A 19527-nucleotide genomic window follows, 5' to 3' on the forward strand; every position below is an offset into this window, starting at 1 on the left:
GTCTCATAAGTATTCTGTGTAAGGCATGAAGATGTAGAATGATAGAGACTGTGATGACCTATAGGTGTGCTGTGCAAGGCATGAAGATGTACAATGATAGAGACTGTGATGACTCGTACGTATGCAGTTAAGGCATGAAGATGTACAATGATAGAAACTGCGATGACCTGTAGGTGTGCTGTGTAAGGCATGAAGATGTAGAATGATAGAGACTGTGATGACTCATATGTGTGCTGTGTAAGGCATGAAGAAGTGCAATGATAGAGACTACGATGACCTGTAGGTGTGCTGTGTAAGGCATGAAGATGTACAATGATAGAGACTGTGATGACTCGTAGGTGTGCTGTGTAAGGCATGAAGATGTACAATAACAGTGACTGTGATGACCTCCAGTTATGCTGTGTAAGGCATGAAGATGTACAATGATAGAGACTGTGATGACCGGTAGGTGTGTTGTGTAACGCATGAAGATGTACAATGACAGATACTGCGATGACTCGTACGTATGCTGTGTAAGGCATGAAGATGTACAATGACAGACTCTGTGATGACTCGTATGTATGCTGTGTAAGGCATGAAGATGCACAATGATAGAGACTGTGATGTGTAAGGCATGAAGATGTACAATGACAGACTGTGATGACCTGTAGGTATGCTGTGTAAGGCACGAAGATGTACAATGATAGAGACTGTGATGATCTGTAGGTGTGCTGTGTAAGGCATGAAGATGGACAATGACAGAGACTGTGATGACCTGTAGGTGTGCTGTGTAAGTCATGAAGATGTACAATGATAGAGACTGTGATGACTAGTATGTATGCTGTGTAAGGCATGAAGATGTACAATGACAGAGACTGTGATGACTTGTAGGTATGCTGTGTAAGGCATGAAGATGTACAATGATAGAGACTGTGATGACCTGTAGCTGTGCGGTGCAAGGCATGAAGATGTACAATGACAGAGACTGTGATGACCTGTAGATGTGCTGTGTAAGGCATGAAGATGTACAATGATAGACTATTTGATGACTCATATGTATGCTGTGTAAGGTATGAAGATGTAGAATGACAGAGACTGTGATGACCTGTAGGTATGCTGTGCAAGGTATGAAGATGTACAATGATAGAGACTGTGATGACACATACGTATGCTGTATAAGGCATGAAGATGTGCAGAGACTGTGATGACTCGTATGTATGCTGTGTAAGGCATGAAGATGTACAATGATAGAGACTGTGATAACTCATATGTATGCTGTGTAAGGCATGAAGATGTACAATGACAGAGACTGTGATGACCTGTAGGTGTGCTGTGCAAGGCATGAAGATGTACAATGATAGAGACTGTGATGCCCTGTAGGTGTGCTGTGTAAGGCATGAAGATGTACAATGATAGAGACTGTATTGACTCGTAGGTATGCTGTGTGAGACACAAACGTGGGACCAGTAGTTGATGGTATTCCAGTCTATTAAAGGACACAAAAATGTGCATGCCAGTGTGGGGTGTGCACATTCACAACATGCACAATGTGAATGCCTGCAGTTCATGTGCCTACATCTTTGAGACAAGAAAGGAAACCAAAGCCCCAATATAATTAATCATGCAGATTGCAGAGGACATGTAACCATCACATACAGGGAACGACAAAGCTGCCTGCAACTATTCATACATTCCCCCTGGACAGGAAACTGCCACACACACTTATTGCAGCCCCACCTATACTTACTGAAGACATATTCTGAACACATTGACTGCAAAGTCAAAAAGGTAAACAATAAAATATTGAATTGTAAGCTGAGTCTGTGCATGGTCCAGATGTAGCTGGCTAGCTTAGTAGGTCCAGGAGGTGGTTCCAACTGATACAAATCAGAGACAGCTATTGTACAGACTCCACACAATCTTCCATGGAAGATGACCTAAAAGGTTGTCTGTTTGCTCCTCCCTCCACAGAGGGCTCGTTTGCTAGTTCTCCATCAACTGCCTCACTCAATGATCCTGAGTAGCTGATGGTGCCAGCAGATGCCCTACTTCCATGGCAGTGGACTGATCTGTGGAAAACATTTAATTTTTAGTAAGAATGAACACTACAGAATATACAGGGTGAAATAAGGACTTAAAATATAAAAATATGGAGTGGGGCATAGCAATACACAGTGCAGTAGGGCTTAGCAAACCCCCCATAAAATTGACAATCAGAATGATCTTTTCTGCCACTCATTCTTCCCTGTTTAGAATCCTCTCTTGGGAAAAGTATCACAATAGCATCAGGAAGCCAAAGCAGAAATAAGGTTATGCATCTATTATTATGATGAGGCTATACAAAGAACAAGCCTGAGGTCTGTTTCCATGTGTCACCTATGTGAATCTAATCCTATGGTCATCCAAAATCTGAACATTTAATGTATGACACTTCTGAAGTTTCCAAAATTGTAAACACGTGATTTTATAAATCTTGCTTCTCCTTATTAACTATACTTAACAGCCCCCATTTAAACTTACATCCTTCTGATTAATGAATATGCTACAATAAATGAGATATAATCATTGTACATGCCTGTATTATTGAAAGATGACTTCAGTGTACTTAATCAGAGGTTGAAACTTGTTACTCTCCCATCTCATAATGTATATGTTTCTTCTTTCCTCACAATCCAAAGAGTATTCTTTTGTATTACCCTGCGAACACAGTCTTTCTCTTTATGATACAGGACTTCTGGAACAGATTCCGATTACTCACTATCAGATTACTCATTTCTCTTCAGGGGGATTCACCATAACTACTGTCTATGATATCAGATCTAAATCCATAACTACATGCAGCACAAGTTTAAGCTCAAAAGAGGGTCAAGAAACACTGCAATATACAATAGCATTGCTGCTGTCTAGTGGTGACACAGGTGGCAACAATCAACACCATGGCCAGCACTAACTCAGCCACTGCCAGCATTCCTGTGTGCCTGAGAAAAGCACACGTTAGTATGTGAATATGTCATCTGCATGTTTGCACAGATCACCTGTCTTATAAGGAGCAATGGAAGAACAAAAACAAAGCACTTGTAAAAGCAGGCTCCTGAGTCATACAACATAATTAACACAAATCAATAACTAATCAATAAAAGTCCACATATATATATATATATATATATATATATATATATATATATATATATATAAAAAACTAAGCAATTACTAATGAACCAAATTCTTCCTACAGTGTCTCAAAATTCATCCCTTTTACAGACATGATACAATATATAAAAATCAAGCCCACTTCCTTTTTTGCTTAGTTATTTTTTAATTACTAAATGTTTCAGGATATAAAGAAACAGACAGACATGGGTGCTTCCTTTTCACTCAACTTTTTTTTAATATTACATCACGCCCCAAGACCTAAGGTATTACACTGAAAAAAATGGAATCTCGAGAGACATAATTTTGAAAAACGAAGACCTACTGAATTTTAAAGCGCATCATTTCTGTTTCTTAGGTAATGAAGGATACCAATATGATTAAGTATACTGATTTAATAATACTGATTTAATAAACTATCCTCGGTTGTGTTTATGCTAGATACTGTTGTGTATAATCTGCAACAAGAATTCAGTTATTGTGATAATGAAAAAATAAATCCTTGGTTTCTTTTTTATGCCAATGAGTACATAAAATAGAGGAGTAAGTGAATTCTATGAAATTGTTATACCTGGAACACAACCTGGGAATCTATGATATGCAAAGAACAGACCAAGCAATGTACTTGTTAGATCAGCAGCAACAATTAAGCAATAGACCACAAAAGGCTGCTACTTACTGGAACAGTGTCGAAATTCAAATCTAATATGTGATCCTCGGAACTGATCGACTGGAACAGGAAGCTTAAGCAGTTCTGACCACCTGGGACTATTATTGTGATACAGGACAAAAGAGTGATATTCACTTAGTGAAAGCTCTCCTGACCCCAATGAAATGTATTCCTGTTTAAAATAAAAAAAAAGAACAGTTACAATAAAGACTTCAAATACAAGTAACAGAGCAGGCACTAATGTACTGCATTCTCCATCAAACTCACCTTCACCATTCAGTTTAAACTGTCACATTATTCAGTCTTTCTCAGATTAAACCAATATAGAATCTGTATACCTATATAACTGGATGTATTTATAAGCTATGCTTTGTCTTAGCTGTTAAAAATGCAGTCCTTTTGACCATAAAAGATACATTAAGTTGTAACAGCCTCTTTCCCAGAACACCTCAAAAAATTCAAGGGAGGGATAAAGGAAGTATGTACAATGTATTTATTTATTTATTTACTTATGATCTGATAATTAAAAACAGCAAACAAAGGTTGCTGTAAAATCCAGCATTCATCCCCACATAACACTGAGGATGATCTAAACACATGCATAAAAAAATAAGCTTCAAATGAGACTTAACAAAAATCTGATCCTAACTATCACCAGTGAAACTGATTGTATGTTAGGGTTGTTAAAAAAATCTACAAAGACTAGAACTATGAAGTACAAAACACATAAGTACAGAAATACAGGCAATGGCAGTCAAAGGCAGGTTCTGTCTCTATCCAAGTATTCCTGTGTACAAAATGTTTACAATCAGAATGTAAACTACAAATGTATATAAATCATACATCTACTCTAAATGATACAGCTCTTACAAGTTATTGCAAATAAGGAATAATGCTGTATAATATTTATTATACGATACACTGGATGGTATTCTATGCTTCCTCTCTCTCTCTCTCTCTCTCATTAATTCATCATCTGCCCTGGCTATTTTATATCCAAGCCCCTACATAACTTATTCTACTCTTGATCTATAATTAATCTCAATTCATTATGTAAGGTGCACTCATACTGTTACATTTAATTTTTTGCTTAATGTTTGCTGTTCATAAAAACATTTATAAATTGTTGAATCTTCTGATTATTTTCTATTGTACAAATGTTTGAAAATTGTACTCTAAATCTTATATAATGTTTTATGAAATTTCATGTGGAGCTTTTCTCCCTGGGTCTCGCTTTAAAAAGGAGCTCTTCTCAATCAGATCATAACTAGTAAATAAATAAATACATATATATTTGGTAATTCATATATATTTTCACTAAACATAATATGTTTAAACCACAGAAACCTAAATACAGCAGTTTCATTTTAAACACAGCAAAAAAAAAAAAAAAATTTTTGATAGAGTATCTAAAACTGTTCCAGGTTTCACGCAAAAAACTATTCTGAATCCCTTTTATTGTACAGGACATGTAAATATCTGCAATGAAAAAGGCACTGAAAAAATAAGGCGTGACATTTCTGTATCATGAGAAATATGAAGTCTTTATTTTGTAACAGCCATTCCCAACTGGTACCTAACCATTAGGAGGTTGTGTTCCTTAGTTAATAAATGAGTTAAAGTACATTAATGTGCATCCTCTAAGCATGTTTTAAAGTAAACTTAGCATTTTTATCATTGCTGCTAAGTGTTTTGATCTCAGAAATTAGAATTACAAGTGTGTAATGTGATGTACACATGACTTGAATAGGATATACTATAAAACATCATTGTATGTGGTGCATAACTGGCAATATTGAACAACAAAGGAACAAATACATTTCAAAGCATAAAAAAGATATTTTTGACAAATGAAATAAACACAAGCAAAACTCAAGCTGTAGTCTTAAGCAATTAAGAATGAAGGATGTGATATTGATAGCAGAGTACAGACTGCACTGCTAAAAAGCAAACAAGTGAAAAGAATATTGATGCATTCCAAAGTAAGCACACACATTTTTAAAACTCAGAAAAGAGAAATTACTAGAAAACAAAAGTGAGCTGAGCTAAAAATAAACAGTTAAAATGACTGATTTAAGCCATAACATGCAGGCACCCAAATCTAAACAGCAAATAATGGCAGTACGCCTATTACTTTGATTTGGAAATCCTCAAACACGTTTGTTTTGGGGTTTGATATTAAGGAAAATGAAATGAGAAGACAAGGTGATGAATGTACAAGACCAGAGAACTATAATGCAGAAGTAGAAGATGTGATGTTTGCAAGGAAGAGCTAAATTGTGTGTTAGCATCTAGGGGAATCACAGAAAGTAAAAGCAAAGGATAGAAGAGAAGGCTTAGAACTGTCTAACTGGGCGTGCAGCAGTTAGCATTATCATCTCATAGCAAGAGATTCTCTGGTTCAATTCTTGGGTGGGGTGACTTCTGCGCAGGGTCTGCATGTCCTCCTTGCATTCATGTGGGTTTTCTAAAGGTGCTCCGGTTTCCTCCCACATTCCAAAGACATGCACCCGGAGCATTTCTCCCCAGGCCTCCTCTGAAAATGGGCTCTGCCCTAGTTGGACTTTCCCGGTAAACCAATGTTACATAAATAAACAAAATAAAATTGCAAACACGAGACCACATGAGAAAAGAAAGAAGTGAATGAATGAGCAGGTGAAGGCAGGTACTGTTTAGATTAACTGGATTACATTAGCAGGGGCTAGGGGTAATCCTATCCTGGGTGGTGGGAGCATGCTAGGCAGTGCCTATCCTGCATGGTGGGAGCATGTTAGGTTGCCTATCCTGGGTGGTGGGAGCATGCTAGGCTGTGCCTATCCTGGGTGGTGGGAGCATGCTAGGCTGTGCCTATCCTGGGTGGTGGGAGCATGCTAGATTGTGAATAACCTGGGTTTTGGGAGCATGCTAGACTGTGCCTATCCTGGGTGGTGGGAGCATGCTAGGCTGTGCCTATTCTGGGCGGTGGGAATATGCTAGGCTGTGCCTATCCTGGGTGGTGGGAGCATGCTAGGCTGTGCCTATCCTGGGTGGTGGGAGTATGCTAGGCTGTGCCTATCCTGGGTGATGGGAGCATGCTGGACTGTGAATATCCTGGGTGGTGGGAGCATGTCAGGCTGTGCCTATCCTGGGCGGTGGGAGTATTATAGGCTGCACCTATCCTGGGTGGTGGGAGCATGCTAGGCAGTGCCTATCCTGTGTGGTGGGAGCATGTTAGGCCGTACCTATCCTGGGTGGTGGGAGCATGCTAGGCTGTCCCTATCCTGGGTGGTGGGAGTATGCTAGTCTATGAATATCCTGGGTGGTGGGAGCATGCTAGGCTGTGCCTATCCTGGGTAGTGGGAGTATGCTAGTCTATGAATATCCTGGGTGGTGGGAGCATGCTAGGCTGTGCCTATCCTGGGTGGTGGGAGCATGCTAGGCCGTGCCTATTCCAGGTGGTGGGAGCATGCTAGGCTGTGCCTATCCAGGGTGGTGGAAGCATGCTAGGCTGTGCCTATCCTGGGTGGTGGGAGCATGCTAGGCTGTGTCTATCCTGGGTGGTGGGAGCATGCTAGGCTGTGCCTATCCTGGGTGGTGGGAGCATGCTAGGCTGTGCCTATCCTGGGTGGTGGGAGCATGCTAGGCTGTGCCTATCCTGGGTGGTGGGAGCATGCTAGGTTGTGCCTATCCTGGGTGGTGGGAGCATGCTAGGCTGTGCCTATCCTGGGTGGTGGGACCATGCTAGGCTGTGCCTATCCTGGGTGGTGGGAGCATGCTAGGCATCTCTAAGTACTGGCAGAACCTGGAGATCAGAGCAGATGATGCTGTACTGGAGGGAAGGAGAACAATAAAGATGTGATTGCATGTAGGCTCAAGTTGGTCTCACATGGTCAAAGCCCCTCTACAGTGACCAACTATTCATGACAAAGGTGGTATCTGCATATTAATAGAGGAGACCTAAGGCTATAGAAGAACCCTGAAAGCCAAAGTATGATGGCTCCATAGTTATTCCCTGTACCACTCTTGGTACCCCAGCACTTCACAGTCTTGGCTGAACCTATACATGAGTAACTGGAGGGATCTCTGTGGGGGTGTCTCTTCAAGTAGGTAGACCCTCATAGTATAGTGTATGTTACATCAGGGGAAATTAGCAAGTTTCAGGGACCTGAGAGGAGACATGATAATGGAGAGCCATTGGTGAAGCCTGAAATCAATGGTGGCACTCACATACCAAGTATTTCTTGCAGTTAAACTCTGAAACAATTCCTTGCACTGCACAATTTACAAGCAGACTTGATGTTTACTGAGAATGACAGCTATGCAGAATTTCTTCCACTGGTTCACAGCACTCTCATTCTGGCCACGGCCAAGGCTGGCTTTGTAGTTTCCCCATGACGTTAGAAGATACATTCAGTTTAATGAGGATAATTGTCTTCCTTACTGGTGCACCCCAGCCTGGATGCCAAAAAGGACTGAAAATTAATAAAGACCCTGTACGGCAAGAGACTGCTGGTGCCATAAGGCTTGCTGTTCTCCAAGTAAATGGATAAACAAGCATGAAATACCTTAAAATTGTCGTTTTACACAACAAAGAAAACAAACTATTTTAAATGATGAACTCTGTTTTCCAGACAGGTCCATTATATCCCATGCAGATTTTATACCTTTCTTTAGCTTCTACTAGAACAGAGATTGTAAGCCAAAGACTAATTTTTACTTATAATTGGCTGCATCTTGAAGTTTTGCTGGATAAAATGATACAAAAGCATGTTTTACAAAAGCTTCTTGCCTGAAGAAGTCCGGCTGTATTAAAAATGAAAGCATTCACAGCAACTGTATTCTGGAGTAAATATTCGTCAAAATCAAAAATAACTTGGGCCAGTTTATGCTTTTCTATCTTTTGATTTTATTTACAAGATAACTCAGCAGATGGTTTGGCTAGTTTTCTAATTCACAAACACACACACACACATATATATATATATATATATATATATATATATATATATATATATATATATGGAGAGAGGTTACCACATGAAATCTAAAACACCCAATGTCGATTGTAACAAAAGGTTGAAAATAAAGTAACTGACATAGTACTATGTATCCACTGAGAAGCAGTTTCAGCACATTCAAAACAAAACTTCTAAAAAACAAACAAAAATACTGTTCTTTGAAGGGGGCAACCACTCCAGCACCCCATATACACACACCCACTTACATACACAAAAACAACCCCTGCTAATCATATATGCTAATTTGGAATGCACAAACATGGGATAAGGGCAAATTTCCCAACCCCTGTATTTGTGTATTCTTTCACATCTCTTGATCAACTGCATTGCCAACCATATGGAGTCCACTACACAGCTGTTCAACTAACACACACTCAGACAACTCCAAAATCATTAATTCCTGATTGTTAAGAAATGTTATGGACAGCCTTCATTATTTCCTTTTATAAATGCAGTAAAAAACAGCAGCCAACAGGATAAACGATTCAGTAAGTCCCAAAGTATAAAACATTGCAGCAAATGTAGGAATGTGAACCAAACCACAGCAACAGCTTTAAGCATATGTAGCCATTCAGCACAAAGCAGTCCAAAGTGTTCAAGTAACCCACGTTTATTCTGAGCACTTTCACAGTAATCACTATTGCTTCATCAGACAAAAAATACACCTCAACTTTTCCCCTTTGTAAAAACACACAACCAATCAAAAATTCTATACCATCACGACAGTATTTAAACTGCTACAGTACTAAGAAATTCATACATAAAACAGAATTAAAAATTGTGAATAAAATCCAAATATAACATCCACATGTATAAATAAGCTAAAAGTATATGTGTGTAGATATATATATATATATTATATGTAATATATTTATAGTAGACAGTTTCAATATTTATTTTTTCCTTCTGGGTCTTGCTTTTAGTACAGGTTTAATAGATATTTTATCATTCCGTCCACTACCCTTGTTTGCCCTCATTCTAATGATCCATCTTATCTCACTTGTTTCAATTATGTTCCTTACATCTCCCCCTCTTACACTAGATGTTATAGTGTCCATAGCTAGAAACTTAAAGCTATGACCTGTACTTTTTTGTATAACATGCTTTGCCAGAGCGTTGGTACTAATCCCATTATTAATGTTGTAAATATGTTCTCTTATTCTGTCTCAAAACCTTCTATAGAAGGCTGGGCAGACTACACAATGGGCTAAATAAACTATATGGCTAATATTACGAGTGGCTGTTACTCTAAATGTTAACACCCTTCCTATGCCAGGATGAGAAAACATATTTGAAGTATCTATAAACTCGCAATACTTGCATTTCTTACATGGATGGGTTCCAAAAACATCCGTTGAATCTGTTTGTGAATTTAATGCTATAGGATAACACAACCTCCTCTTTAACGACTTTTGATTCTTAAAAACAAAAGTCAGTTTATTGCCCACTATTGATTTAATTTCAGGGTTGGTCAATAAAATATTCTAATGCTTCATTAAAACACTCTTCATTCTAACAATATTGCTGGAATAAACCATTGGTACCTTCACAACAGATTTATTCACATGTGACATTTCATTACCCCATGGACCTGCTGAAAAATAAGGTTTTCCCTCTTTCTCTCTAACTCTATGTACTCCATCCAATATTGCGTCTACTTCACTAACATCATATCCATGAGACACAAACCATATCCACGAGACACAAACATCTTTTAAAGGATCCAATTCAGTACTAAAACCTTCATTACTTGCATTTAGCCTGGATGGACGTAATCCTTGACCTTTTATAATGTTCTTAAAAATATGGGGTGATGCATACTACATCTATGTAAAAATGAATTTCTATAACATGGCTTCCTATAAATTTTAGTGTTTATTCTTCCTAAATCATACTCCATTATGCTGACATCTACGAAATGTATGTTATTGTAAGAGCTATTCATTGTAAACTTTAAAAACAAGGTATAGTTGTTTAAATAAGTATAAAATTCTAAAAGCTCATTATTATCACCTCTCCATATTAAACACAAATCATCCATAAATCTCCGGTAGAATATAATGTTATCTTTGTAGGGGCCTCCTAAAAGATGAATCTCTTCCCATACGGCCATTACAGCACTGGCGTAGCTACTGGCACTAGAAGTGCTCATAACTACGCCATCCTTCTGCAAGTAAAATACCTGATTAAAGAAAAACACATTTGTTTCAAGTAGCATCTCCATAAGTAAACACAACAGATTTGTAAACTTCACATCATATCAGCTATCCTTTTTCAAGTACTCCTTTAACATATCTAGTCCCATATCATTAGGAATCACAGTGAATAGTGATTGAACATTAAGAGTCACAAATGTACAATTCACCATGTCCATATAGTCAGTCTCAACTCAGTATAGGTCATTCAAAAAGTGCTTAGTATCCTTTAATATACGAGCACTCTTTTCTAATAAAGGTCTTATATGCTTTTCTATAAACACTGAAATGGAGTCAGGACCCCAATTCATGCCGGGGACAATAGTTCTAAATGGTGGACACAAAGGATTTTTATGTATTTTAGGAAGACCTTGTATAGTAGGTATCAGCGGGTCACTAATAAACACATAATCATATAATTATAAATTGATGTGTACAGTTAATCACATAGTGTTTCATCTGTCCTGTTAACCAACCTACATACATGTTCCTTAGTTATTTTCTAATATGCACTACTATCATCTAATAATTGCTCCATAGACTGGAAATAAAACACACTATCCATAACTACTATGGGTCTTCCCTTGTCAGCTGTTCTAATTACTATGGAGGGGTCATTTTGTAACATTACTCTCTTTCTAGCTTACTCAAGTTATCAGACAAGTGTCTAGAGCTTTTAGTCTCAAACATAGCTGTTATTTCATCTTCACATATTTTTTCAAATGCCTCTAATATAGGATGACTTGCAGGAGTATATACACCAAGTTTATAAAATCTCATCTGTTCATCATTACAATTATTTTTGTTTTTAAAGTCATTTTTAAAAATTAGTTTCAACATAGTATTACGAGAAAGCGGCTTTAGCTCAACTACAGCATCAGTCAAATCAGTTCTGCATGTAGGTATAAATCCTAGACATTTAATCACCAGTGAAATCTCATCTGCCTTTAAAAGGCTTGATGAAATATTCCAAATTAAGGACTGATTACTAGGTTCCAAATTTTTTTAGCGTCTTGCTGTTGTGTGGTTCTATAGGTAATGTTCTCTTGGTTCTGCCTCTACTCCCTGATCTGAAGCCTGGACAGCATTGATCTATTGGCATTGGAAAATGGTGTGACCTATCCTGTGCCTGCTGCACTGATTTGAAAGTAGAAGTAGAATGCAGGATACTTGGAGCACTGTTTAACTGATTTGTTGTCTTTCTTTTGGCTTCTCATTCCATTTGCTTCTCTAAATCCATTTTCTGTGGTACAAACGTCTCATCAGTAACGGCTGGCTCTTCCAAACTTCTGCTCGAGTCATCATCAGTGGGAGGTGCTTCTAACCTTGCTGTTTCCTCAGTTAAAGCTCCTGCCTGAGTCTGCAGCCAAGTAAACACATGTCCAGCTGCAAAATCAGCCTGGTCTCTCTCTATTTGCGTGATTTTTGTTGCATTAATCTTCTGTCGAAAATAACCAATGTGTCTAACATCTTATCCAGTCGCTCATCTATGATTTCGGCTGGAAAAGTGTCATATAATTAATTCTGTTTTTTACTTATTGTTTTAAGCAGCCTCTCTCTTCTTCTGGTTTAAAAAAGTCTGTGAGTAGGCATATACAGTTAAGGCTCACGTCAAGATTAAGCTGTTGCCATTTAGACAAAAGCAGTTCATACCTCTCCCCATATGTGGGCATTTTTAAAACTCTTAGCCCACGAGGTACTAGTTGTAGTTTCATACAGGCTTCAAAATGGTAATGTTGCATTTGTAGTCTCTTTAGTTTAAATAAATTATTCTCAAGCTTACATAACTCTCTAAACATATCCTACATATTACCTTTACTCACCATGTTCCTCTCACATGTCTGTTGATTAGTGAGGTTGAGTAAAGGATTTTCATTGCTTTTAAATAAGTAGTTAATCTCTTCATTCCTAGCACACAGTCTTTTTTATAAGTAGCAGGAACATAATCCAATTCAAGGTTGTTAGGACCTCCTTCAGCCATGGTTCCAGTCTGCTCCAGATACAAAACACAAATGAAGTAAAAAACAGCAGCAAACAGGATAAGTGGTTCACTAAGTCCCAAAGTGTAAAAAATTGTATCAAAAAGTAGGAATGTGAACCAAACCACAACAAAAGCTTTAAGCATACTTATCTGTTCACCACAAAACAATCAAAGTTTCCAGGTAATCCAAGTTTATTGTGAGCACTTTCGTAGTAATCACTACTGCTTCACCAGACAAAAAATACACTTCAACCTTTCCCCTTTTTAAAAACACACAACAACCAATCAAAAAATTCTATACCATCACATGACAGTATTTAAAGTGCTATAGTACTAAGAAATTCATATATAAAACAGAATAAAAAATTGTGAGTAAAATCCAAATAGAACATCCACATGTATAAATAAACTGAAAGTGTATATATATATATATATATATATATATATATATATATATATATATATATACATATATATATATATATATATATACATATATAAATATATATATATATATACATATATATATATATATATACATATATAAATATATATATATATATACATATATATTTATTTTATATGTAATATATATTTATAGTAGACAGTCTCAATATTTATTTTTTCCTTCTGGGTCTTGCTTTTAGTACAGGTTTAATAGATATTTTATCATTCCGTCAACTACCCTTGTTCGCCCTCATTCTAATGATCCATCTCATCTCACTTGTTTCAATTATATCCCTTACATCTACCCTCTTAGACTAGATGTTATAGTGTCAGTAGCTAGAAACTTAAAGCTATGACCTGTACCCTTTTGGATAACATGTTTTGCCAGGGCATTGGTACTAATCTCATTATTAATGTTGTAAATCCTCATCATCTTCTTTCGGCTGTTCCAGTTAGGGGTTGCCACAGCTGATCATCTGTTTCCATTTCTTCCTGTCCTCTGCATCTTGTTCTGTCACACCAACCACCTACATGTCCTCTCTCACCACATCCATAAACCTTATCTTAGGCCTTCCTCTTTTCCTGTTACCTGGTAGCTTCATCCTTAGCATCTTTTTCCCAATACACTCAGCATCCCTTCTCAGCACAAGTCCAAACCAATGTAATCGTGCCTCTCTGGCTTTGTCTCCAAATCGTCCAACCTGGGATGACCCTCTAATATACTTATTTATAATCCTGTCCACCCTTGTCACACCCAGTGCAAATCTTAACATCTTTAACTCTGCCACATCCAGCTCTCTAACTCCTGCCTTTTTGTCAATGCCACTGTCTCCAACCCATATAAACATAGCTAGTCTCACTACCCTCTTGTAGACCTTCCCTTTCACTCTTACTGGTACTAGTCTGTCACAAATCACTCCTGACACTCTTCTTCACCCAATCCATCCTGCCTGTACTCTCTTCTTCACCTCTCTTCCACACTCACCATTACTCTGAACTGTTGATCCCAAGTATTTAAATCCATCCACCTTTGCCACCTCTACTCCTTGCATCCTCACCATTACTCTATACTCCCTCTCATTCACACACATATATTCTGTCTTAGTCCTGCTGACCTTCATTCCTCTTCTCTCCAAAGCATATCTCCATCTCTCCAGGGTCTCCTCCACCTGTTCCCTACTCTCACTACAGATCACAATGTCATCTGCAGACATCATAGTCTACAGGGACTCCTGTCTGATCACGTCTGTCAACCTGCCCATCACCATTGCAAATAAGAAAGGGCTCATAGCTGATCCTTGATGTAATCCATCCTCCACCTTAAACGCATCTTGTAAATATGTTCTCTTATTCTGTCTCGAAACCTTCTATCCATCTTACCTATACAGAAGGCTGGGCAGACTACACAGTGGGCTAAATAAATTATATGGCTAGTATTACAAGTGGCTGTTACTCTAAAAGTTAACACCTTTCCTGTGTAAGGATGAGAAAACATATTTGAAGTAACTATAAACTCGCAATACTTGCATTTCTTATATGGATGGGTTCCAAAAACATCCTTTGATTCCATCTGTGAATCTAATGCTCTAGGATAACACAACCTCCTCCTTAACGAATGGGATATATGCAACTATACAATGACCCCCCCCCATTAATATTCCAAAACGTGCACGCTGATTGGCCAGCATGCCCATTGTAAATCCAACTTATACTAATCGAAAAAGGTCCGGTCGCCCGGACTATTTCCATTAGTATAAGTCTTGATTTTTTTTTTTTTTTTGTGTTAGGTAGCAACGGGGAATAGAAGAGCTCCATTGCTGTAATCTCGCTATGTTAAACGAGTTTAACATAGTGAGATATCTTAAAAAAAAAGCAACGGAGATCTTCCTTTCTCCGTTGCTTCCTCTACACACAGCTCTGATGTACTGCGTAAGCATATGCATGCGCAGTACATCAGAACTACCCCAGGATACCAGACAGCTGCAGAAGGGCAGCACAGAGGCATTATACAATGCCATTATTTAAGAAAACTAAGTATTTTTTTTTCTTAAATAATGTCATTGTATAATAGCAATAACCCACTTCTGGGTGTGGGTAATGCTGGATTTACCCATGGTTGTCTTTGTTTGGTCACTCAGGCTTTGCCCTCATGACCAAAGCACACCAACTGTGGGTAAATCCAGCATTACCCACACCCAGGCTTGGTTATTGCTTAAATGACCCTTAAGAACATCAGATGTTTCAGCTATATAGTGATTCTGAATGCCCATGACATTTTTCTTTTTAAGTCATTTAATGGACAAATTTAGGCCACTAAAGCCAAACCCCACTAGATGTGGACAGCTGAAATACCTGATGTTCTTAAGGGTCATTTGCATATATCCCATGTGCCTCTAATACAAGAGGTTTGAGAAATCACACAGTGGAAATTCTAGCTTTGCTAGAATTTTCTTTTTAGTTTTTACTGATTGCTTTTTTTGTGTGATCTCTTTACTCATCATCACTAATATGGGAAAGCACTACGCACCCACTCACAAACAAGTCGCCCTGGTAGAATCACAAAATCAATAGGTTGCATAACAGAAGGAAGAAAATCATGGCAAAATTAGGAGACGTTGCACCCAGCAGGATAAAAGTGCTCTCATCAAACTAAACAAACTCAGAGGACAAATAAAGTCTACCAAAGCTAAATATGAAGTAACTCTGGCCTCCCAGGCTAAGTACAGCCACAAGTAAAGATGCAAGCTTACCAGCAGAAGTTGAGTCTAACAAAACTTAGGCAGAAGGACAAAGTACTAAAAGTGGGAGACAGCAAAGTGATTGTGGAGAATGATTACTCAATGTCTGCAATTTCAAAGGGAGTTAAGCAATTATGTGCAGGGCTTATTAATGGAGCCACCTCACTGAACCAGAAGACCTAGAAAACTTACCAGCAGGCAAATTCATCTCTAACTTTACCACTTTCTTCCCCCAGCATCCCCTCAGGAAATATCATCAAATATAACTTCCCAGCTATAACTAGTAAACAGGTTCTCAATGCTCCCTACAAAGCCAAGAACACTGCATAAATGGGCCCTGAAAATATCCCAGGCACCCTTCTAAATAGCATGAAACATGACCAATCAGGTCATGTGGAATCACTATTTAACCACAACCCCCAAACAGGCTCATTAATGGAGAATGGCAACACTCCTCCTTCTGCACAAAAGTAGGCCATCTATGAACCCTGGACCAATAAGTATCACTAGTCTCATACGCAAAGCCATGGAAAGATTATCATGGAAATTATCAATAATGACCTCCAGACACTGGAACCAACCCAATTTGCTCTTTGAAGGGCAGGTCATGCCTACAGAACCTGGTGGACTTCTTTGAGAAGGTCACCAAAGCAATGGATGAAGGCAAAATGGTTAACACTGCCTATCTTGATAGGGCCAAGGCATTTGACACAATACCCCACTCTAACATTGCTGTTAAACGCAAGAGGTTAGATATAAACCCTTATGTCACCCAGTGGATAACCAAAGACATGTTCTGCCTAAGTGGTCATGGTGAAAAAGCCCAGAAATCAGCCAAAGAGAATACAACAAATATTGAATTGTATTATACAAATGTTCACCTGCTGGATAGCCAGATGTTTCTCAGACAGTATCCAGAAAGTGGGGAGTCTACCTTTTCAAAAAGGCCAGTCAGCAGTGGAGTCCTTTAGGGATCCTTTAGGGATCAGTCCTTTCTGTCTACTTCTTTGAAGTCAAGGCCAACATCAAAGGCCACTGGCTAACCAGATTTGCAGACAATTGCCAGTTAGGAGTAGTCATTGAATCCCCCGAGACTAATGTTCTCAGAGAAAGGCTGACAGAGTAAAATAACTGGTTTAAGAGCTATGGATTACAACTAAATGCCAATAAATACATAATAGTACCCTTAGTGAACTCAACCACATCTGGTAAATATCATATTGACAACACATCCCTAAGAGCTGAACCAATATGAGAACACACGTACACAGTACCCTAGCCTTGGACCATCACGTGCTTGTGGTAGTGAGGAAATCATATTGTAGTGTGCAACTTATAAACAAAGGTCTCCAAGAACTGACTTCTAAGATGGCTGCACACTGAGTAAGAGTTTAATTCTAGCTCTCCCAGTGTGAAAACAAAAACTTAGCAGAGAAAGCCAGTGAACCTAGATTTGGGGGTAAATTTCAGTAACTGGCTAGTAAATGCATTGTATAGATGCCAAGAAAAAAGGAATACACAGGACCTGAAGGAAAATTAGTTACAAAAGGCAACAAAAACACTGACTGTATAAAATACTGTAGCTTTTCAGCAAAAAGCAGTGCAAGCTCCAGACATGACTTCCTAAAGGAAAGTATAAGACAACTGCACACAGACCTGACTAACATTAATGGAGTATATTAACTCAAATGATGAAAGGCTGGAAAAAATGGAAGAAGCTTTAAACAGATATTCAGATGATGAACAGACAAAGCAATTCTTCGATTCAAAGTAGTCTACCAAGAACGTATTATGTAAAACTTTTCACTTTGGGATTTTAGAAATTGTAGGAAGTGATTTGAGGGGAGGGAATTTGAAGAAGAGACTTCAGAGGGAAGAGTTAATGTGGCAGTTTAGATTAAATTCCACCCACCCCCCTGGTATAAATGAGGCATGTAGTATAATGGCAGTATTGAAGTACAAGGCATTAAAGCTTTAGAAGACTTTTTTTTATCAAAAAAAACTTTTAAATAAGACATTTAATATATAAAATGTGAATTATAGTTTTGTAATATTGTATTATTGCACATTTAAATATTTGAAAGTGTTCTTATATATTTTTTATGTCATTAATAAGATGGTTCTGAATTAATTTAAAAGCATTTTTAACTTTTGCCCTTACAAGGACTTCCTTACATTTTGGCCCTTAATTGACAATCACTTTAATTGTTCACCAGGGTCTATTTAAGTATGGTATTGATGTATTTTAATTTGTTCTGAAGAAGTCTTGGGTTACAAGACGAAAACGTGCTTGACTACTGGTTTGGATTATTGTAATAAATCAATTTTTTATCTACTTTGGAGGTTGCTGCGACACTTTTTTCCTACTGTTTCCACAGGAATTGCTTTGTCTATTCATTGGTTGAAGTTTGACAAGTTCCTGTCTGTTTTTTTGTTCTTCGTAGATATTCAGATGAGGTGATTAAACTGCAAAACTCAGAGGCTGAAATGAAGAAAAGGCTGGCTGAATATGAGACTGCACAAAAAGCGATGTTTCAAAAAATTATATAATTAGAGGACAGAGCACATAGGGAAAACCTGAGATTTTCCTGCTGTCAAGGGCGCCCGCAGGCAGGTGCAAGGGGGTGCACTTGCACCCCCCTGGAATCGGCTGCGGCTAGATAATTAAAAAAAAAATTTTTTTTTTTTACGCACATTCTCCTTTAAGAAGGAGTCCAGTCGCAGGCGTGCTGACATCATCGTTGTCAGTTTAAGGTTTGTGAGCGGGAACTCACACAGGCGGGACCTAGCAAGCTGCAGCACTCAGAAAGAGAGAAGATGGGAGCGGCCGGGACCTGACGAGAGAAGATGGGAGCGGCCGGGACCTGACGAGAGAAGATGGGAGCGGGACCTGACACTTAGATGTGTGAAGGGACCGACACTTAGCGGCAGCTGACTTTCTGTGTGTGTGTGTGTGTGTGTGTGTGTGTGTGTGTGTGTGTGTGTGTGTGTGTGTGTGTGTGTGTGTGTGTGTGTGTGTGTGTGTGTGTGTGTGTGTGTAAAATGCCCCAGGTGTACATGGTGGTGGGTAGTGAATAAGGCTTGAACCCTGTACCTTGGGCCCAAGTGGCAAGAGCCTGAATTCCCTACCCACCACCATTTGTGAAAATGTTGCAGGATTTTCCCTCATACTTTTTCTGTTCCTCATAAAATCTGTGGTTTCTGCATTTGTGTCCTTGTTGCCTGACAGCTACATGTTCTCTGGTTTTATTCTTGGCTGTCTGGAGTGTTTCTCCCTGGGCCTCTGCTAAAACTTAGCTTTTTTTTTTTTCTTCAAAGTCAGACTTTCCTGGTTAACAAAAGTTAAAAAAAAATGGACACACTTGTCAGA

General features: G+C 38.4%; 1 protein-coding gene across 2 annotated transcripts in view; it reads right to left on the reverse strand.

Annotated features, from left to right (window-relative positions):
* The window catches only part of DOCK4 (dedicator of cytokinesis 4), a 3006016-nt gene that overhangs the window by 1062553 nt on the left and 1923936 nt on the right, over positions 1-19527 (reverse strand). For both annotated transcript variants that reach the window (XM_044088673.1, XM_044088674.1), the window contains exon 15: positions 3809-3971. In XM_044088673.1, the coding sequence (XP_043944608.1) occupies positions 3809-3971 (163 nt within the window). The remainder of the gene's footprint in view (positions 1-3808; positions 3972-19527) is intronic.

The sequence above is a fragment of the Protopterus annectens genome, chromosome 11.part0 (genome assembly GCF_019279795.1).
Source record: "Protopterus annectens isolate FY-2018-M chromosome 11.part0, PAN1.0, whole genome shotgun sequence".
Lineage (NCBI taxonomy): Eukaryota > Metazoa > Chordata > Ceratodontiformes > Protopteridae > Protopterus > Protopterus annectens.